At 35.4% G+C, this 23,856-nt stretch overlaps 1 protein-coding gene across 1 annotated transcript in view; it reads right to left on the bottom strand.

Annotated features, from left to right (window-relative positions):
• SLC25A40 (solute carrier family 25 member 40) overlaps window positions 1-23,526 on the bottom strand; it is a 43,041-nt gene extending 19,515 nt beyond the window's left edge. The window contains exons 1-5 of the mRNA XM_069461917.1: window positions 23,349-23,526; window positions 8,376-8,444; window positions 6,722-6,842; window positions 3,190-3,249; window positions 1,743-1,849 (exon numbers count right to left, since the gene is read on the bottom strand). Of these exons, the coding sequence (XP_069318018.1) occupies window positions 1,743-1,849; window positions 3,190-3,249; window positions 6,722-6,818 (264 nt within the window). The 5' untranslated portion in view covers window positions 6,819-6,842; window positions 8,376-8,444; window positions 23,349-23,526. The remainder of the gene's footprint in view (window positions 1-1,742; window positions 1,850-3,189; window positions 3,250-6,721; window positions 6,843-8,375; window positions 8,445-23,348) is intronic.
• Window positions 23,527-23,856: the final 330 nt, after the last annotated feature.

Genomic DNA, 23,856 nt, shown 5'->3' with positions numbered 1-23,856 from the left:
AATAGATACACCCAATATGTCCAACTAATTTTTGACAAAGATTAAGAAAGCAACTTAATGGAGGAAAGGTAGCCTTTCAACAAATCCAAGTGGACATCCACAGATAGCAACAATGACAAACCTACCTCAAACTCAGTCTCATGCCTTACATAAAAATAACGCAAAATGGATCAAAGACTTAAATGTAATATAAAACTTTTAGGAAAAAATCTTCAGGGTCTAAGAGTTATTAGACTTGGCAACAAAAGCATGATCTATAAAAGGAAACTGATAACTGAAATTGCATCAAAATTAAAAACTTCTACTCCATGAAAGACCACTAAAGGATGAAAAGACAAGATAGTGGGAGAAAAAATTTGCAAACCACATATTCAACAAAAGAATAGTATCTGGAATATATAAAGAACTCTCAAAACTCAACAGCAAAAAATTCAAAACAATTTAATCAGAAAATGGGCAAAGAAGTCCAGGCCTGATGGCTCATGCCTGTAATCTTAGCACTTTGAGAGGCCAAGGTGGGAGGATGGCTTGAGCCTAGGAGTTTGAGGCTGCAGTGAGCTACACAATGACGCCATTGCATTCTAGCCCCAGCAACAGAGTGAGACCCTGTCTCAAAAAAACAAAACCAAAACCAAAAACCAAAAAAAAACTGGTCAAAAGATATGAACAGCCATTTCACTGAAGAGGATACACTGATAGCAAATAAGCATATGAAAAGATGTTCAACATCATTAGCCACCACGAAATGCAAATTAAAACCATGAGATATCTCTACACACCATAACTGTTACAATAAAAACAGTGACACCACCAAATGTTAGCAAAGATGTGGAGAAATTGAGTCACTCATATTTTGCTAATGGGAATGTAAAATGGTAGAGCCAGTCTAGAAAACAGGTTGGCAGTTTCTTAAGCTCTAAACATGCAACGATCATGTGACTCAGCAACTGTACTCCTAAGGCATTTTTACCAGAGGAATGAAGACTTACTTTCACACAAAAAAACTATAAGTGAATGTTTGTAGCAGCTTCATTCGTAATAACCAAAAGCTGGAAAGAATTCTAAAATCAAACTGTGGTACAACCATAACGTGAAATAATCCATACCATGAGCAATAAAAAAAGAACAAATGATTGATTCATGCAACAACCTGGATCAATCACCAGATAATTATGCTAAGTAAAGAATGACAACTCCAAAAGGCTACATATGTTTAGATTCCATTCATATAACATTTTTTTAAATGACAAAATTATGTAAATGGAGAATAGATCAGTAGTTGCCAAGGGTTAAGGAGTGGGTGAGAGAACAAGGGAAATGGGTAAGGCTCTGTAAGAAAAACAGGAAGAATCCTTGTGGTAATGGAATTATTCTTAATTTTAATTGTTATCAATGTCAATATCCTGGTTGTGGCATTGTATTAGTTTTGTAAGATGTTACCACTGGGTGAAGCTGGGAAAAGCCTACATGAATCTGTCTGTGTATTTTTCTTAAAATTACATGTGATCTACAATTATCTCAAAAAAGTTTAAATTAAAAAAAGTTACTCCACCCCTTTTTTACATGAAAAGCATGAACCAATGAAAAGAACGTTAACAAAAGGTTAAAAAGCAAAGTAGTACTTTTCTTTTCCTGCTTTAATATGATTTTTTACTCTATTGCAATTAGAAAATCTTTCATATATAAGATTAAATATAAAAATAGAAAATATACTGAGATTCTAAGTAATATAATCTCCTTACCAATGTTCCTTGGAAATTTCCTGGCTTCCTATACCATACTTTGTTGGCTCCCTCTTCACAGACACACAGATGATCCATGAGTCCATTACTATACACAAAACATTTTCCTAACAAAGAAGATTCCAATAGCCAATAATTAATTCACACAACTGTATTATTTTTACAGATGAACAAATTGAAATTGATTTGGGACTAAAAAAATATGAAAAGAGAAATAACCACGAAAAAGATAAATATTTCTACTTTGTAGGATGAAATATACATAATTTGCTTCATGCTGTGGCAATGGACTCTAAACTCACAGTTGTGAAAAGTAATGGAATAAATTAGTAGGTATTATGCTTTCAGAACTGTAGAAAGAAGAAAATGTACAAAGGAGTGAATTCTTTCAGGTTATCTGAGAGACTGAAGAAGGAAGAGAAAGGAAGAAAATCTGTTTGGAAAAGAGAACACGGGTGCATGTCTTCTCTATTTGTCCCGAAGAAAACTTTGTGGTCTGGAAGGGAAATTCAGACAAAAATACATTATGAAAAGAAAAGTTCTTATCAATATAAATAATGCTATGTTTTGTCCCTTTCTCTGTATTTGTACAACTCATTCTAGCCATTTGTGAGCTCCCACCTAATTTAGTACAACTTCCTCTAATAAACTCTTTCCTATTTATTGGCCTCATTCTTGCTGCCAAAAATTGTCATGTCTGTTTGCTAGTATATAATACTGTGAGCTTCATAATACATATGTGTCTGAATGTCTCCTTCTGCTTTTAAGGCTTTCTTTAATGTGTACCTCTTTAGTCTCTTCCTACAATCCATCTATCCTTTCATTCATCTCAAAGACCACTGTTGTTCATTCCATTTCAATGCTATGCATTTATATCTGAGCCAATTTTCTCACAGTCGAAACAGTCTGTTTCCTGCTATGTAAATAGGTTTGAAATGCCATTATCTTTATAAAGCTGTAAAAGACTGACCCAGGAATGGCTACTTTTGCCCCTCTTATAAAAATATATAATTACTTGTCTCAAATTCCACATAAACTACTATTTAGCAATTAACCAAGCCACCTGATAAAATAATAAATTTCTAATCACTGTATTCAAGCAACGGTTGGATGATTATCATGAACACTCTAGGACAGGCACAGCTTTTGGGCAAAGAAGCTATATTCTAAGTTCCCTAACAAGTATAATTTTGTTTTTACCTACGAGACATATACTCAAATATATAATCATCCTCTGTTTTTAATTACTAGGTCCATAAAGTGTTATATATATTTTTTCTGCCTATACTTCATCCTGTACAACTGAATATAGAAAAAATGTTTCTGCATGAGGACAAAGAGGCATCAATTTTAATAAATTAACAAAATGAATAATATTCAAACAAAAATCAATGCAGTAACATTTAAAAATCTAACATAACATTTTCAGGATAACTATTGTACATACCTTTAGGGAATGGGTTGTTTTGAGCTTGGAGTCGAATTTTAACAACATCCAGAGGTGTCACTATGAATATACATAAGTTTCAGTTAGCAAGTGATACCTATAAACTGTATAGACATTTGCCAAAGAACACAAAGTACATCTATGCATATTTTTCCTCATGGCTATATAATGGCTATAAAATTGTCTATGTTAAAGTAGTCTTGAATGTAACATTCTAATTTTTTGCCCTTGAATTTGCTTTAAAGAGGATCAGTGACAGATACACTATAATTACTTCTCTCATGGGTATGAAACTGTCATTTATAATATTTTTACAAACACAATTCCATTAGTGTTAAAACTAAAACTACTAGTATTTATTAGAAAATTGTTCTCTAAGGTAAGGAGTAAAAAGTTCCAAAAGTCTATTAAATATTTGAGAATAACTTTGTATTACAAGTAATTGATAATCAAATGATATTAGCCTCACTAATCTGATAAATCTACATGTATCAAATAGGAACTACAGGTAGTAAAACTTTGAGTAAGCTGGCCATAAATCATCTTTAGCACCAGGTTGTGTTATTCCATTTGGAAACAGCATAGTGAAGGAAAGTGGTTTTAATATGCATGCTATAACTTATCCTAGTAATAGAAAATGCCAAATAATGGTTCTAAGATAATTTTTGCTCATCTGAGAATGAGGACAATCACATTAGATGATCTCTAAGGCCTTTTCCACCCTAAATTCTGACCTGAAAATACTACATCATAAATAATTACTTTGTTCTAATCATTTATCTTATATAAATAGTCAACCTAACATACTTCAAAATTACAAAACCCATATATGACAAACCCACAGATAACATTATACTGAATGGGGAAAAGTTGAAAGCATTCCCACTCAGAACTGGAACAAGACAAGGGTGCCCACTATCACCACTTCTATTCAACATAGTACTGGAAGTCCTAGCCAGAGCAATCAGGCAAAAGAAAGAAATAAAGGCTATCCACATCCAGAAAGAGGGGTATTACTTTTCAATGACAATATGATCTTGTGTCTAGAAAACCCCAAAGACTCCCCAAGAGACTCCTGGAATTGAGAAATAAATTCAGGGAAGTCTCGGGTTACAAAATCAATTTACACAAATCAGTAGCATTTCTATATATTATACCAGTAACAGTCAAGCTGAGAATGAAATCAAAGACTCAGTATCTCACTATACAAAGAAAGCAAAATACCTAGGAATATACTTAACCAAAGAGGTGAAAGATCTCTACAAGGAGAATGACGAAACACTTGAGGAAAGAAATCATAGATGACACCAACAAATGGAAAAACATACACTCATGGATTGGTAGAATCAACATTGTTAAAATGTCCAGACTACCCAAAGTGATTTACAGATTCAATGCAATCCCTATCAAAATGCCAACATATTTCACAGACCTAGAAAAATAATTATATGCTTCGTTTGGAACCAGAAAAGAGCCAAGGCAATCTTAGCAAAAAGAATAAATCTGGAGGCATCACATTACCAGATTTCAAATATACTACAAGGCTACAGTAATCAAAAAGCATTGTATTGGCACAAAAATGGTAAGTAACATAGACCAATGGAACAGAACAGAGAATCCAGACATAAAACCATCTACCTACAGCCAATTGATTTTTGACAAAGAAGACAACAACATAACACTGGGGAAAAGAAGCCCTATTCAATAAATGGTGCCGGGAAAATTGGATAGACACATGCAGAAGAATGAATTAAAACGCTTATCTCTTACCACTCACAAAAATTAATTCAAGATGGATAAAAGACTTAATGTAAGGCATGAAACCCTAAAAATTCTGGAAGAAAATGTAGGAAAAACTCTTCTAGATATCAGCATAGGCAAAGAATTTATGACTAAGACCCCAACAGCAATTACAGCAACAACAAAAATAAATAAATGGGACTTAATTAAATTAAAAAGCTTCTGCACAGCTAAGGAAACAATCAACAGAGAAAACAGATAACCTATAGAATGTGAGAAAATATTCACAAACTATACATCCAGTAAAGGCTGATAACCAGAATCTACAAAGAACTCAAACAAATCATCCAGAAAAAAACAAGCCTGTTAAAAAATGGGCAAAAGACATGAACAGCAGCTTTTCAAAAAAAAGGACAGATGAATGACCAACAAACATGCAAAAATGCTCAATATTACTGATCATCAGGGTGATTAAAATCACAATGAGATATCACCTTATCCATGTTTGAATGGCTTTTATTAAAAAGTCCAAAAATGATAGATGCTAGTGTGGATGCAGAGAGAAAGAAATGCTTATACGCTGTTGGTGGTACTGCAAATTAGTACCAACGTCTATGGAAAACAGTATGGAGATTTCTCGAAGAACTGAAAGACCTACTATTCGATCCACCAATCCCACCACTGGGTATCTATCCAAAGAAAAGAAGTCATTTTAACAAAAAGACACCTGCACTCAAATGTTTATTGCAGCACAATTCACAACTGCAAAGACGTGGAATCAACCCAAGTGACCACTGATTCGTGAGTGGATTAACAAAACGTGGTATATGTATATCATAGAGTACTACTCAGCCATAAAAAAATGAATTAATGTCTTTTGCAGCAATTTGGATGTAACTAGAGACCCTTATACTAAGTGAAGTATCTAAAGAATCGAAAAACAAACATCATATGTACCCTCTAATAAATTGGAACTAACAGATGGGCATGCACATTCAAAGAGGGAAGTAAAAGTCACTGGAAATCAAGCGAGGGGTGGGGGGGGGGGCAGGAGGAGACGAGGAGGGAGGAGGGGAGGAGGGGCAAAAAGCTACCTAAGAGGGTACAATGAACACTATTTGGATGATGTGCACACTAATAGATCTGACTCAAGCATAACAAAAGCTATCCATGTAACAAAAATATTTGTACCACCTTAATACTTTGAAATAAAAAATTGAATTTTTTTTAAAAAAGGAAAAAATAAACCAGCCAACCTAAAATCATTAAAATGCTAAACATCATCTGTGTCATTTGGCTATGTGTGTAAGAAAACGACTATAAGAAAGAGAAAAATGTGATCCAGAGAAATTCAAGAAATTTGCTATTAATGCAAAGAATATTTGTATTTGTTGCTATCGTAAATTGCTCAAATTCTGTATCATTTTTTTTTTTACCTTCTTGTTTTCTATTACAAAAAGGGAAAATAGAGTCAAAAGTTTAATGGTGATAAGGACCTCAAAGAACTCCCAGTCTAAGCCCATAATTTTACAGACAAAAAAATGAAGTTCAGAGAAATGTTAGGTATTGTCCCTAAGTGTTTTCACTCTGAGAGTGGCAAACCAAGGACTAAAATTCAAGTCTCTTGAATCTCCGTCTAGGATTTTCTTTTCATATCATGATGATGAAGGAATATTAGCAATCATTAAGGATAAATGGTAATATCATTTCATTATTTCACCAATAGTAAAACTGAAATGGAATCACTGATTCATTCGAAGTTATATAATCTATGCTAGCAATGTAATTTTACCCATTAGTGATGTCAGTATAGCTCCAGTACAAGAGGCAAGCATTTGTTGAAGAGGTGTCACTTTGATAATTGGTAGTCCCTCTGCTTCAGGATCCATATTTTTAACTAATTGAAGAAAAATCTGTTAAAGAAAAGCAAAATATAAAATTATAACATGCCTTCTGATCTTCCAAAAATGGTAACATACTTCAGCTAAGCTGTGTGAGCAGGTGTGATGCTGCTCACACAGCTAAGAAAGAGGTAGAAACAGATTCTGACCACGTAACAGAAGGAAAGCAGTTGACCAAGTTACAGAATCTATGAAGTTAGCCTCATAAACACTACTCAGAAATCTTCTTCAATCTAGTACAGAGTACCACTGAATACAGCAATATTTTTATTGCATACTTGAAGTTGTTGCAGAGGTATAAAATGAAATAAAAGCACATAACCTTAATAAGAGGTATAATCTTATAAAAATTTGAAGACAAAAGCAAATATACTCTTTTTAACAAATACAAAAAAGTATAAAAATCACTTATAAAGTCACTATTAAAAAATAATCACTAGCAGCATACGGGTGTCATCTTTCCAAATGTCTATGTACATACACACGTATATGTGTATATACACACACAGATTACATCTAACTACTAATAAATACTGTATATTAATCAAACATGTATGCACATTCATGCACTGTGTATGTGCACCTTTTTGGAAAATCAAAAACAGGTTAGTATTAATACTACTCATGCTTCTTTAGAAGACTGCTTTAACACTTATATTACACTGTGTCAATAAATATGTATTTACATCATATTAATGCTTGCATAGTAATTATAATTGGTCTCATATTGTTAGATATTAGGTTGTTGCCTATTTCTCAATTATAAGTTATTCAGATATAATATCCTTATACATACATCTTTTTGTAGTCTTCCTACAATTACTCTAGAAGGGAAAGTAAGATTGCAGGGCTTAACTATTTCAAAACTTGATACAAATTGCCAAAATGTTTTCCAGAAAGGCTGGACCAATTTATACTTTCACTGGCAATATATGAGTTCCTACTGATCACAACTTCACCAAACTCTCATATTACATATCATTTCCCTCCCTCCCTTCCTTTTTTTTTTTTTTTTTTTGAGAAAGGGTCTTGCTCTGTCATGTAATATGGAGTACAGTGGCACAATCGTAGCTCACTGTAACCACAAAGTGCTGGGCTCAAGCGATCCTCCTGCCGCAGCCTCCCTGTAAGTCCTCAGTCAGAACTACAGGAGTACACCACCACTGCCAGCTAATTTTTTAAATTATTTTTTTGTAGAGACAGAGTCTTGCTTTGTTGCCCAGGCTGGCTGCAAACTCCTGGCCTCAAGTGATCCTCCTGCTCCAGCCTCCCAAAATGCTGGGATTATAGGCTTGAGCCACTGAGCGGGGCCAATTTATTTTTTCTGAATCATTTGAAAGTAGGATGCATACAATATCCCCCCCTTTACCTTAAATACTTCAGAATATTCTCTTAAATAATCACAGTACAATTACCAAATTCAAGAGACTTAATTTTGACACAATACTGTACGGTTCACATTCCAATTTTTTCAGTTATATCAATAATGTCCTATAAAAATAAATAATTGTTTTATTATTTCTTTAGATTTTTATTTTTACCTACCTGGTTTACGTCTTTTCTTCAACTCTATGACCCAATATTTTATTGTTTGTAACATCAGTAGCTAAAAACCTATAATTAAAAAAAGAAAGTAATTGTTTTATCTTTTCACATGGGGGTACATAAAAACACCAAAACACATATTAACAAATATTTAACAGTTTCTACTAAGTGCTTTGAGAGCTATAAAGAACACTCCACAAATGCAAGCATTAGAGTTAAGAAAGCATTTTCACAAAAACTTCATGTTATTCCAATTAATGTACTCTACTTTGTAAACAAATAAGCAAACAACTCCAAAACTTGAATAGTGATCAACATTAGCATCATTTATAGTAGAATAACTAGATTTTATAACACAGAATTAAAGGTCTAGCATCATCTATGAAATTTTTTTTGGGGGGGGCCTTTAATCTGAATCTAAACAAGCTTTAGATGTAACTTCCAATACACAGAAAATTTAGAAACTAGATTACCAGGGTAACAGATGCCACAAATTAACAGAAGTCATAATATTCTAGCCTATAAGACTAAGCCTTGGTTTCTTCAAGTCAAACTAAGGTTAGGAAAAAAGGTGGCAGAAGAGGGAGAACTGTTCTAGATTAAAGGGATGTTTAGAGAGTAAAACCAAAAGGACTCTGGTTCAAGCAAACAAATTTTAAAAAGCCAATTTGAGGATAACTACAGAAATGTGAACATGGGCTGGTATTAGATTAATATTATTTTAAATGCTAGATAATATTTTAAAATCCTGTTCATTATGTTTGTTGAGATAATGGTACTATAGTTATGTAAAAAACTGTCTTTTCTTTTAAGAGATTCATTCTGAAGAATTAAGGGCTGACATGTTATGATAGCTATAGTTTATAATACCTCAAAAAAAAGTACTAAAATGCTAATCATTTGGTAAATCTAGGTGATACATATACCACAAGGTGATACATTGTTCTGTATTTTTCTGTACATGTGAAAATTTGTATAACAAATTTTTTTAATTCCTGAAATTTATGTAGAATCTTCAAGTCTGAGAACATATTTCTAACATTCATTTATATAAACATAGCTCTTTTAACACATTGATGGCCACACTAGAAAAAAAAATTTTTCCTTGGGGCCATGGTGTTTTATTATGAAAATAAAAATAAAAAATTTCGAAAACAAAACCATCCTTTCCAATTTAATGAAAAATTTGTTATTTTATTGTTTTCTGTGCCTGATTTATAAGCAACTTGAAAAATAGTTCATATGCAGCTCCCAAGGGGAAGAGATGTGTGAGTTACATATGCTTCATGAGACCCCGGGTTCAAAACTAGCTTGAGTTAAATACAACTCACATGGCAGTTAATGCGTTAAGTGGAAAAAACAAAAACAAAAAAACGTGTATTAGAATATAGGTATACTCCCCCAGAACAGTAAAAAGGGTCACAGCATTTTTTTTTTTTTTTTCCCCGAAACAGGGTTACTCTTTGTTGTCCTAGGCTGGAATGCAGTGGCATGATCACAGGTGACTACAGCCTCAAACTCCTGGGCTCAAGCAATCTACCACCTCTGCTTCCCATGTAGCTGGGACTACTGGCACACACCACCACGTGTGGCTAATATTTTTTTCATTTCTTGTAGAGACAGGATCTTGCTATGTTGCCCAGGCTGATCTTGAACTCCTGGCCTCAAGCAATCCTCCTGCCTCTGCCTCCCAAAATGCTGGGATTACAGGTTATGCGCCACCATACCTGGCCACACAGTACTTTATTGTTGATACCAGTCACAGCAAGGTTGCTAACTTGAATATATACACCTGAAATTAAAGCCAAAAAACTTGATGTATTTCTAGCAATTATTTAGAACATAAGGGAAACACGCCAGAAATTTAAATGTTTAGTAACTTCTTAGAATTGTTAAACTATTAAAATTTTTTTTCTTTGGAGACAGAGTCTTGCTCTGTCACCTGGGCTAGAGTGCCATGGCATCAACCTAGCTCACAGCAACCTCAAACTTCTGGGCTCAAGCAAGCCTCCTGCCTCAGCCTCCAGATTAGCTGGAACTACAGGCATGCATCACCATACCTGGCTCAGTTTTTCTATTTTTTGTAGAGACAGGGTCTCACTCTTGCTTAGGCTGGTCTCGAACTCCTGAGTTTAAGTGATCCTCCTGCCTGGGCCTCCCAGAGTGCTAGGATTACAGGCAGAAGCCACCACACCTCACCTGAACTTTTTTATTTTTTGACAATGTATATACTAAGTATTTTAGGAAAATAAGTTATATCAACAGTCTCCTAAAATCATAACACATATCTAATTATGAGATCTGAAAAATGAGTCTCCTTTTCAATTTATCAGAAAAATAATATGGAAAAATGCAAAATCAAATGAGAGATTTGGTAGTAGGTGAAGTAAAACTGGGAAGTAATAATCATAGTGGATTGTCTAGAACTCATAATGTATTCTCCACTGCTTTGAACTCTCTACAGTCTTATCAGCCCACTGATCTTTCTTCTTTCTCTCTTTCCATTATTCTGTGTGCCAGGCACTGTCCCTTTTTCAGAGAGGACACAATCTAGTGGGAGAGACCACTGTAACAAAATATTCCTTTGGTTCTCTTACAACCTTAGAACATCTCATAAAGAAATGTTCTGCAAGAATAGCTTTCCCCCTCAACTCCCTGTCAAGTTTCTCTTTCCCATACCTTTTCCGTTTTTGTATCTTATTTAACTTAGTATTAGCAATTTGCCATACCAAAGTGGTCTTCAAATATAAATGACAAACATTCTCAAACATGAAAATGACCCTCCTTAGGGGAAGAAATGAAAGTTAAAGACAAAACCCACTCAAGAGAGAACAAGGTCTAACTTAGTATCATCAGAATTTTTCATATTTTCCAATTGAATTTGTGTTAAATGCTTTCTTATTATAATCTTGATTTACTTTTCCCTGGTCAATAAACTAAACATCTCTTCACATTTTTATTGGCAGTATGTATTGCCTCTTTCTGTAATATGTCCATTTATAAGTTTTTCTCATTTTTTCTATTAAGGCATGCATACTTATTGTTCTGAGGAACCCTTTAACCTTTTTAAAAAAATACTTAGGAATACATTTATTTTTACTGATACATAATAGATGCACATACTTTGGAGGTACATGTGATAATTTGATAAATTCATATAATGTGTAAAAATCAAATTAGCATACCCATCACTTTAAATATCTTTTTTTTTCATGCTAGTAACATACAAATCATTCCCTTCTAGCTATTTTGAGAAGCATTTCAGCATATTCAAGGGATATTCAGTAAGATTACAAGCTGATTTCACACTGAAAACCATGGAGGCCAAAATGCAGTGGGATAACATTCAAAGTAATAAAAGTAAAAAACTGTCAATTAAGAATTTTATATCCAGTAAGATTATTCTTCAGTATTGAAAGAAAAACTAAGATATTCCTAGAAAAACAAAATTAGAAAGAGTATGTTGCTAGTAGACCTGCCCTGCAAGAAATATTAGGAGGAGTTCATCAAGCTATGAGAGGCACTAGATAGTAATTGGAATTCATATAAAGAAACAAAGAATACTGGCAAAAGTAATGAGATAAGTAAATATAAAAAACACATAAATGTACTTTTTGTTTGAAACTCCTTTTGTTAGGTAGATAGTGAGGGACCTCCAGCTATCCTAGGGTCAAAGGCAGGCACCTCACCTTGGTGCTGCCCCACACCTTAATCCTGTCCCAAGCAATTGCTACACCTGGGGAAAGGAGGAACAACCTGTCAATCAGCAAAAGAATGCAGGGAATTCCCCAGTAGCCAGCAGACAGCCCAGGCACCTTAGGATCTGGAAAGTGACCTAGAGTAACCGAAGGCTAATTATCATGTCATTAACTGTCCTTCAGAGTGGTTCCATGGTGATGTCTGAACTACAAGGAGGGCCCAATCCGGACAGTATAAAACAGGACCCCAGGCTATAACCAGAGCCTCTTGTTACGCGACAGGGGGCCTGCTGGTCCTCTATGGCGAATGTATCTTGCTCTTGTTCTATAAACCTATCTTGCTCTTTCTCAATAAACTTCATTTCATGCTGGTCTTGCTTTTGGTGTGTCTGGTCATTCTTTGGCCAAGAGCACACCAAGAACTAAAAACAGACACCTGCTGGCCCAACACTTTTTTCTCCTGATATAAAAAACAACTGCATAAAGCAATAAAAAAAAAAAACTATGCTGATGAACATATAATATATAAGGCTGTAATTTGTATGACAACAATAGCACAAACGGGGTGAGAGGAAATGGAGCTATATAACAGCAAATTTTTTTAATTATTGAAATTATGTTGGCACTAGTCCGAATGAGATTGGCATAAATTAAAATGTTAATTGCAACCCTCCCAGGTAACCACTAAGAAAGTACAGAAAGCATAATGAAGAAACAGAGGAATTAAGATAGTATATGAGAGTATCTATTTAAAACAAAGGAGGCAGTAATGGAGAAAAAGTGGCACAAAAAAAAATATACAGATGGTCCTCAACTTACAATAGTTCAACTTACAATATTGCAAACACAACATGCATTCAGTAGAAATTGTACTTTGAGCACTCATATAACCATTTTGTTTGTTTTTTACTTTTAGTACAGTATTAGATAAATTACCTGAGATATTCAACCCTTTATTATAAAATAGCCTTTGTGATAGATGATTTTGCTGAACTATAGGCTAATGTAAATGTTCAGAGCATGTTTCAGGTAGGCTAGGCTAAGTTATGATGCTCAGCAGATCAGTTGTATTAAATGCATTTTAACTCATGGTATTTTCAATTCACAATGGGTTTATTGAGAAATAACCCCAGTGTAAACTAAATATCATTTATATATAAAATAAAGAAAACAAATAAAATGGCAGATGTAAATTCTACTTCATTAAATGTAAACACTACAATTAAAAGGCAGAGATTGGCAAAAGCAATTAGCAAGAAAACCATTGATTAAACCACACCCTGTCTACTAGAAACATTTTAGATTCAAAGATACACATAGGTTCAAAGTAGAAGAATGAAACAACAGTAATAACTACATAGGTAAATGTAAAAATCTGTATTTTTAGTTAGCAACTATACATTTACTTTATTTTTGGTAACTCCTCTTTTTTTGCCCACATGATTTAAAAAACAATTACATAAAATAATTATAATTCTAGATTGATGACTATCATTTATACTAATGACAACATAAAAGGGTGGGGGGATAGAGCTATACAGGAGCAAAATTTTTGTATACTACTGAAACCAAGTTGGTATTATTCTGAACTAATTGTCATAAATTAGATGTTAACTGAAATCTCCAGGACAACCACTAAGAAAATTAATATACTTATTGTAAAAGAAGGGAATCAAAATGATACACTAGAAAACATCTAACACAAAAGAAGGTGATAATTGAGGAAGGACTGAGGAACAAAAAAGATATGACTTATAGAAAACGAACTGCAAAATGGCAAAGTAAGTCCTCTTTTATAAGTAATTTCATTAAATATAAATGGATTAATCTCTTTAATTAAGAGGTAGAGCCTAGAAGAATGAATTATGAAAGTACTCAACTATATGCTATGTTTATATAAGAAACTCACTTTAGAACCAAAGATAAAAACTGGTTGAAAGTCAAAGTAGAAAAAGAAATTAAATGAAAACAGTAATTAAAAGAGACTAGAGTGGCAGTACTAGTATCAGACAAAATAGACTTTAATACAAAAATTGTTACAAGAGCAAAGAAAGATGTTATATAATGATAAAAGTGTCAATCTATCAAGAAGATATAAAAATCATAAGCATGATCTGACACAATGGCTCACTTGTAACACTAGCAGTTTGGGAGGCCAAGGCAGAATAGCTTGAGGCCAGGAGTTCCAGACTAGCCTGACCAAGAGCAAGACCCTGCCTTTACAAAAAAAGAAAAATTAGCTGGGCATGGTGGCATGCACCTATATTCCCAGCTACTTAGGAGGCTGAGGCTGGAGGATTGCCACTTGAGCCCAGGAGATTGAGGTTGCAGTGAGCTATGATCACAGCTGCACTCTAGCCTGGGCAACAGAGGAAGATCTTATCTCAGAAAAAACAAAAATCATAAACATACATATACACCTAAAAACAGAACCCCAAAATATATGAAGCAAAAGTGACAGAACTGGAGACATAGTTCAACAATAGCTGGAAACTTCAACACCTCCCTTTCAAATAATGAATAGAACTATATAAAATATAAACAAGGAATTAGAAGACTTGAACAATACTATAAACCAATAAGACCTAACAGACATATACTGAATGAATACATCACCAAACAACAGTAAAATATAGATTCTTCTCAAGTGAACATCAAACATTTTCCAGGATAGATCATATGTTAGGCCACAAAACAATTCTCAATAGGAGAGGAGGAAGGGAGGGATGAAGCAAATAAAAAAGAATATAAATGTATTTATTACCACTGAACTGTACACTTAAAAATGGTAAAGATGAAAGATATGTGTATTTTATTTCAATAAAATAAATTTTAAAAGACTAAAATACAAAGTCCCTTTCCAGACTAAAATAGAAGAAAACTTAAAATCAATAACAAAAAATTTGGAAAATTCACAAATATGTGGAATTAAACAATATATTTATTCTTAAACAACCAATGGGTCAAAGAAGAAATTACAATGGAATTAGAAAATGCCTTGAGATGAATTACAATGAAAGCAGAACATACCAAAACTTAAGGGATAGAGCAAAGCAGTGTTCAGAGGGAAATTAGCTGTGAAAGCCTACATTAAAAAAAGAAAGATTTCAAATTAATAACCTAAATTGCCTCCCTATAAAACTACTAAGAGAACAAACTAAATCCAAAGCAAGTAGAAAGAAAAAAAATATTGTAGATCAAAATGAGGATGAACAAAATAGAATAGAAAAACTACGGAGAGAATTAACAAAAGCAAAAGCTATTTATTTTTTTAAAAATCAACAAAATTGACAATCTTTTAGCTATATTGGCCAAGAAAAGAGAGAAGACTCAAATTATTGAAATCAGAAATGAAAGTGGGAACATTACTACCAGCCTTATGTAAATAAAAATTATAGGATAAAGGTATGGACAAGTATGTGCCAATAAATTAGACAACCCAGATAAAATGGACAAATTACTAGAAACACACAAACTTTAAAAACTGACTCAAGAAAATAGAAAATCTAAATAGACTTATAAGAAATAAAAAGATTCAATCAGTAATCAAAAAATTCCCAAGAGAAAAGCCCAGGACCAAATGACATCACAGGTAAATTCTACCAACATTTAAGAAAGAACTAACAGCAATCCTTTTCAAACTTTTCCCATAAACGAAAAGCAAAACAGTTCCTAATTCATTCTATAAAGCCAGGACAGTATTAACTATTACCCTGATACCAAAGCCAGACAAAAACATCACAGAAAAACTAGAGACCAATATCCCTTATGTATAGAGATGCAAAAATTCTCAACAAAATACTAGTAAACTAAATCAAACTGTATATTACAACAAATATACATCATGACCAAGTAGGATTTTACCCCAGGAATGCAAGTGTGGTTCAAACATATGAAAATCAATCAATGAAATACTTTATACAGGGTGTCCCAAAAGTCACCATACATGGGAAAATGCGAAACTTTAGCTACAATTTCCCATTTTCCCTATGCATGGTGACATTTAGGACACTTTGTATTAACTAAATGAAGGAAAAAAAACACATCAACTCAATCGATGAGAAAAAACATGTGACAAAATCCAACCTTTTCATGATACACTGAACAAAGTAGAAAAAGAAGGAAACTTCATCAACCTGATAAAAGGCATCTATGGAAACCCACAGAGAACATCACACTTAATGGAGAAAGACTGAAAACTTTCTCCCTAAGATCAGATCACTACTTCCATGCAACATTACCCTGGAAATTCTAGCTAAGGCAATTAGGCAATAACAAAAGGCATCCAGATTTGAAAGGAAGAAGTAAAACTATCTCTACTAATAGATGACATGATTTTATATCTCTACAATTCTAAAGAACCCACCAAAATCTACCAATGCTAATAAATTCAGCATGGTTGCAGGATACAAAGTCAATATAAAATAATCAGTTATATTTCTATATATTAGCAACGAACAATCTGAAAATGAAATTAAGAAAACAATTTCATTTACAATAGCATCAAAAAGAATAAATACTTAGGACTAAACGTAACCAAGGAGGTATAAGACTTGTATGATGAAAACTACAAAATACTGTTCAAATTAAAGACAATCTAAATGGAAAGACATCCTGTGTTCACAAATTGGAACACATTATTAACATAGTAATAATCTACAAATTCAATGGAAATGCTACCGAATGTCCAACTACTTTTTTGCAGAAATGGACAAGCTGATCCTAAAATTCTCATAGAATTTCAAGAGACCTGGAATAGCCAAAACAATCTTGATAAAGATGAACCAAATTTGTAGTACTCAGACTTCCCAATTTCAAAATTTACCAAAAAGCTAAATTAAAGCAGCGTAATACTGACATAAGGACAGATCTATATATAGGTCAATGGAACAGAATTCAGAGTCCAGAAACAACCCCACACATCTATGGTCAAGTGATTTTCAACAAGGTTTCAAAAACCATCCCATGTGAAAAAGAACAGTCTTTTCAACAAATGGTGTTGCAGCAACTGGATAGCCACAAGAAGAAGAATGAAGTTCACCCTTAGCTCACACCATTTACTTAAAATTAACTCAAAATGAGCCAAAGACTTAAACATAAGAGCTCAAACTATAAAATTCTTGTAAGATAAGGGTAAATCTGTATGGATTTAATAGTTTCCTAGATATGACATCAAAACCACAAGAATAAAAAGAATAAATAAAATTGAATGTTATCAAAATAAAAATTTTTGTGTATCAAAGGACATTATCAAAAAATTGAAAAAGGCATGGAATAGGAGAAAATTTTTGCAAATCATGTATCTGATGAAGGGTCTAGTATCCAAAATATATAAAGAACACTTATAACTCTACAACAAAACAACAACTCCAAAAATGGGCAAAGGACTTCTTTGAATATTTATTCAAATGGCCAATAAGCACATGAAAAGATGCTGAACACCATTACTCATTAGGGAAATGAAAATCAAAACCACAAAGTGATACCACTTCACACCCACTAAGAAGGTTATAACCAAAAAAAGCAAACAAATAAAAATAAACAGAAAATAACATGTGTTGACAAGGAAGCGAAGAAATGGGAAACTTTTACATTGCTAGTGGTAATACAAAATGGTGCAGCCACCTGGAAAATACTCTGGCAGTTCCTCAAAATGTTAAAGACAAAATGATCCAGCAATTCCACTCCCAGGTATATACCCAAGAGAACTGAAAACGTAACAGTCTAACAGATACTTGAATACAAATGTTATTATTCATAATAGCCAAATGCCGAAAGAAACCAAATGTTTATCAACTGATGAATGTATAAACAAAATGTATATCCCTACAAGAGAATTTTATTCAGCCATAAAAAAAGAATGAAAATGTGATACATGCTACAACATGGATAGATGAACCCTCAAAACATTATGCTAAATAAAAGCCACGCACCAAAAACCCACATATTCTATAACTGTATTTATGACATGTCCAGAATAGGCAAATCCATAGGGACAGAAAGCAGAATAGTTGCCAGGGGTTGGGGAAGGGGGTGTGTGGGGGATGAGAATGAGTGCTTAATGGATATGAAGTTTCTACCCCCACTCCCACCCCGTAGATATTTTAGGATTAGATAGTAGTGATGGTTGTATAACATTGCCAATACACTGGAAGTCAATGAACTGTGCACTTCAAAAATGGTTAAAACGGTAAATTTTATGTTACATGAATTTTACCTCAATTAAAAAAACCCACCTGTGATATTAGTTCATACCTAGTGAGGGACAAGGATGTGTCAACTGGCACTTTCATACACTGATGGTGGGGGATTTTAAAACTTCAGGAGTTTCTCCTACTTTTAAATATTCAGTCACCATATGATCCAGTAATTCCAAAAGAAATAAAAATATGTCCAAAGAAAGACTTGTATACATATGTTCATAGCAGCATTATTTGTTACAGCAAAAAACTAGAAACAACTCAAATATCCATCAACAGGTGAATGAATAAACAATTGTATACTCATACAACACACTACTCGGCAATAAAAAATAATGAACTACTGATACACATAACATGAATGAATCACAAAAATATTACATTATGAAAAATAATTATGACCCAAAATATACAAATTATATTATTCCATTTATATTAACCTGAAATATAGGCAAAACCATTCTATGATAACAGAAATCATTAGAGTGGTTACTTCTGGTGGGAGGAAAGAGAATCACCAGAAAGAAGAATGAAATATCCTTCTGATATGACAGAAATGTTCTATATTTTAATTGATGTGGTAATTATATGGATATACATATTTGTTAGAATTCATCAATATGTATGAGTGTACTTTATTGAATATGGATGATTAACATACTAGAAATTTTAAAAATTTACACAATGAAACTTCTATGGGCCTTACAGTAAACCATCTTTAATGGGCATAGCACATTTTTGGTGTTTAATCACTACATAAGGAAAGCAGGAAGTGGGGTAGGTAGGTAGATTATTTTAAGGTCATAGCTAAATGTGTGTGGATTTACAACTTAGTTCGGGATGTAAGATATAATCTCTGAACCAGTTCATTATCCTTAATAGCTCCTATAGGTGCCACAACAGCCTCTGAATTATGTTGTCTCAGGGGGATTCACTCCCAAATTCTAAATCCTCCTGTCTTGCTTATTCTCCATTTTTGATCCTTCACTTAGGTGGTGTTCAGGACTTGATAATGCTGAATTTACCCTGATTTCCCAGCCCACCTTTACCTGAGACATGGACTTTAGTGCCACAGTCACTAGCCAATTCTATCCTTTAATATGCTTAGTCTGTAAAACTAAGAACTTAACTTTGGAAAAACCTGAAGCCCTTCAATTTACCAGGATAGTGAGACTAAAAAATCTGAAAATCAAATGATAAGAATAGGAACAGAATGTATTTCAGAACGTATCAATAGTTGGCAAATGAATCAAACAGGAATAATTATTACTGAAGGCCACAAATGAGATAAAGGCTAAATCTAACCTAGGTTTGGTATGGATAAGAAAGAATAATTGCTAGCTAGGTGGAGAGGCTTAAGCAAAAGAAATAAGTGTTAAGTATTACACAAGAATTAATTTGTCTAAACTCTAGAATTTAAAAAATGTATACCTGGATATGCGTAAGGTAATTAAAAAAAGCAGATTAGATCTTATTTGATAATCACAAAAAGTTGTACAGTAGACTGAGCAATATTATCTTCATTTACAGATATTAAATAAAAGAAATTCTAGCACAGAAAGGTAACTATTTGCTCAAGCTCATAAAACTAGTGAGACAAAGTAACAAATATAAGAAGCTATGTTGGCTCATTTCTGCTTACCAGCAAAATGTGACAAAGCCCTGACCCTGCAACTACATACTGCTCTCTAGAAAGATGCTTTGAAGACAGAATAAAGCACATACAGCCAGCCATCTCTTGCCTGAGACACTGCACTGCTTAAAAAATAAATGTCCCTAGTCCTTGCCTTTACTTACACATAAGGTAACGCCTGCCAAGGTTAGAGAAATGCCCCTGCAAACTATGATCAGACGTACTCTTGCATCCAAACTTAGATGTGATTTTGTACATACTGAACTCCACCACCTTTATATAAACAATTGGCTGAAACACTCCTTTGGAGCAGCCTGACAGAACTGCTCCCAGTCTCTAGGCCTCAGTCAGACTTCTGAATAAAACTAACTTTAATTTTTTAAAAGCTTGACTTTTTTCCTTTAGTTGACATTAGGGATAGGGCCATTACTGAATGAAATTTATTTCTCTTGATTCCACAGCCAAATGTTCATTTAATTAGACCACACTTCTGCTCAATGTTCTCCAATTTTGCTCAATATAACTCTAAACAAGCTTCTCACCACAAACAACTCTGCCCCCAATCATTTCTTCTTGAATGTATACCCTTCTTCTGAAAGACTCTCTTCAAGTACATTTTCAAGATCTACTTTAAGATAAACCTCATTCTCTTAACCAATAGACCTGATTATTGACATGATAGGTAAGGCAGTTTCTAGCCTTACTGGCCATACGTCTATGTCCAAGCCCTCTTTCCTGTGGCTACTAAAAGATTTAGGATCCAATAATAGTTTTTAAAACTAACTTTGGGTAATAGAAAATTATTAACTATCCAGGGAAGCAGATTTTCTGCTTATTCATACCTTGGAACTATCACCTACATTGCAGTCAAGGGTGAGTCCAACAGCATAGGGTGTAACTATGTTACTGTCCTTCCACATTATAGTAAGTAAAAAAAGATAACTCATATTTCATTAGAACATAAAATGAACTTCCATTTTTATTTTCTTCACTAGAAAAACATGCTTAATTTTTTTTTTTTTTTGTTTTTTTGTTTTTGAGGCAGAGTCCCGTTCTGTCACCTTGGCTAGCGTGACGTGGCATCAGCCTAGCTCACAGCAACCTCAAACTCCTGGGCTCAAGCAATCCTTTTGCCTCAGCCTCCCAAGTAGCTGGGACTACAGGCATGCGCCACCATGCCCAGATAATTTTTTCTGTATATTTTTAGTTGTCCAGCTAATTTCTTTCTATTTTTTAGTAGAGACAGGGCGGGGGTGGGGCCTCTTGCTCTTGCTCAGGCTGGTTTCGAACTCCTGAGATCAAACGATCCACCTGCCTTGGCCTACCAGAGTGTTAGGATTACAGGTGTGAGCCACCACTCCCCGGCCATGCTTAAATCTTTCTCATGTCCTCTAAACCTTCCAAAGGTCCGATCTTCCCTTCCTTTCACTGACAAATTTTTTGAAATTGTACACTCACTTTACTTGTCTCAACTTCCAGCCCATTGTTTTACCTAGTATTATACTTACTTTCCCCTTCTACTCAATTCTCATTCAGGAAACTAATGATATCTTAAACACCAAAACCAAAGATCTGTTTTTCAAGTCTTAGCTTTTTTAAAACTCTTTTGGGGATAGAGGAGCTGTTGCAAAGTTCACCAGATAGCAATTACTGAGCTCTTACTCTGTGGCAGGCACTGTACCAATTAAGTTTTTAAAAATGTTCCACTTAATCCTCACAACAGCTCTGAGAAGTATTTATTACCCCCTTTTCACAGATTAAAATTGTGGCTCAAAATTACCCAAAGCCATATAGTTAGTGAAGCCCATATGATTCCAATGTTTGAGATTCTTTGACTTTTAAGGTTGTTCCCACTTCTCTTCCTAACTGGCACCTTCTCCATCTTTTACTATTTCATCATCCTCTGCTCATCACCACGTCTCTTATTTCACCTACTCTCCTTGGCAATTTCATTTCCCCCCATGACTTTAACTAAATTCTATATTAGTGTTTCTCAAGCTTTCAAAACTTTTTAAAACATAAAAATCTTGGCCGGGCGCGGTGGCTCATGCCTGTAATCCTAGCACTCTGGGAGGCCGAGGCGGGTGGATCGCTCGAGGTCAGGAGTTCGAGACCAGCCTGAGCAAGAGTGAGACCCCGTCTCTACTAAAAATAGAAAGACATTATATGGACAACTAAAATATATATATACAAAAAAATTAGCCGGGCATGGTGGCACATGCCTGTAGTCCCAGCTACTCGGGAGGCTGAGGCAGTAGGATCGCTTAAGCCCAGGAGTTTGAGGTTGCTGTGAGCTAGACTGACGCCACGGCACTCACTCTAGCCCGGGCAACAGAGTGAGACTCTGTCTCAAAAAAAAAAAAAAAAAAAAACATAAAAATCTTGAGCTTTTTCTGTAGCTTGTATTTTGAAAATAGGTTTTTCCCCAAATAGAATTTATAATATTGAATGTGTTTGTTCAAACTGTAGCTCCTCCCACTTCTCAATATTTGTTAACCTCTTAACGCATCACCCTAAGATTGAGATCCATCTGTATGACTCTGTCAAATCAATCTATATTTCTTCTTTCCATGTCAGCTTCTCCCAGACATCTCTCGAGTTATAAACTAACATAGCTCCATTATTGTCACCCCAGGCCCTTCACCATAAACTTGTCTAAAACAAAACTCTCATTTCCATTATCAAACCTGATCCACCTCGGTGGTGTTCTCTCATTTTGGCTCAAGGTGTCCACAATCCACCTATGTCTATGCTTTAAGGTACCAATTTGCAAAATGGTAATACTGACACGCTCTGACTTCCCTGAGATTCTAGGTAAATCAAGTATTATATGAGGGCCTGAGCCAGGAGTTAAGGAATGGAAAATAGCACAAAATATAATCCTCTTTCTCCTCAAGAAGTTTATAAGCAAAAATACACCAAAACCATTTTTTTGTGAGGCATTTTCCCATTTACAAAATTAAACTATTTTACAGGCATTTTAATTTAATCTTCATCATAATTCCATTATCATAGTTTTACATGAGACTTCATGTTCCACTCTTTTATTATTGAAATAAACTTATACACAATAAAACGAAAACAGGTCTGAATGCAATAAAGGTCAACAGAGCAGCGCACACAGCCAAGTATCAAAAGAGACAAACCGACCTGAACGCGTTTTGGGGCGGCCCCTCCCGTCAAGGCCGGGGCCGCCTAGCCAAGCCCTCGCTCCGACGCCCCCCACCTCCGTGCCGCTCTCACCCCGGGAAATTTGCGGCCTGTCCTCGGCCAGCTGAGTCGGCGGTGACCGCGGGAAAACCTTGCTCTGCGACCTGGAGCGCACTAAGCATCAGCTGCCGCCACCGCCCGGCCCGGGCCCGGTCCGAGGCTGAGTTCGGGTTCGGCCGCAGCCGCCGCGCCTCCACCCAACCAGACGTCCAACGCAGGAAAATTAGCGTACCTGGGAGAAGGCAGCTGGAGGGCAGGCGGGCCCGGCAAACCTAGAAGGCGGGAATGACCCTGGTAACGGACGGGGCTGGCCTCCGACACTAACTGCATCCACTAGGTTTGGTCAATACCGAGCCACATAAACTCTCCGGGTCTGAGCTGGAACCTGACGCCGCAGGCGGAGAGCTGGGGTCTGAGGCCAAGGGGGCATCGCAGAAGGGGAAGGGAGAGGCGGGGCGGGGCGGAGGCGGAGACACGGTCCTTGGGGGCGGGGCGAAGTGCGAGAAGGCGGCACGTGAGGGCGCTGGGCGCGCGACTCAGGGAGGCGGGCACGAGGGGGGCGGGGCGCGCAGCGTGAGGCGGCAGGCACGTGGGGCGAGCGCGAGGCGGGGCGCGGCGCGCGGCGCGCGGCGTGAGAGGGGGCGGGGCGCGCGTATCGGCGCCGCAGCCGCATGACGCGTTTTCAAATCTTCAACCGCCGCAGCCCACTCGTTTGTGCTTTGCGCCTTCCTCCTCCGCGC

This window comes from Eulemur rufifrons, chromosome 29, assembly GCF_041146395.1.
Source record: "Eulemur rufifrons isolate Redbay chromosome 29, OSU_ERuf_1, whole genome shotgun sequence".
Classification (NCBI taxonomy): Eukaryota; Metazoa; Chordata; class Mammalia; order Primates; family Lemuridae; genus Eulemur; species Eulemur rufifrons.
Note: the sequence above shows the minus strand (reverse complement) of the source record. Positions and strands in the feature narration are given on the sequence as shown.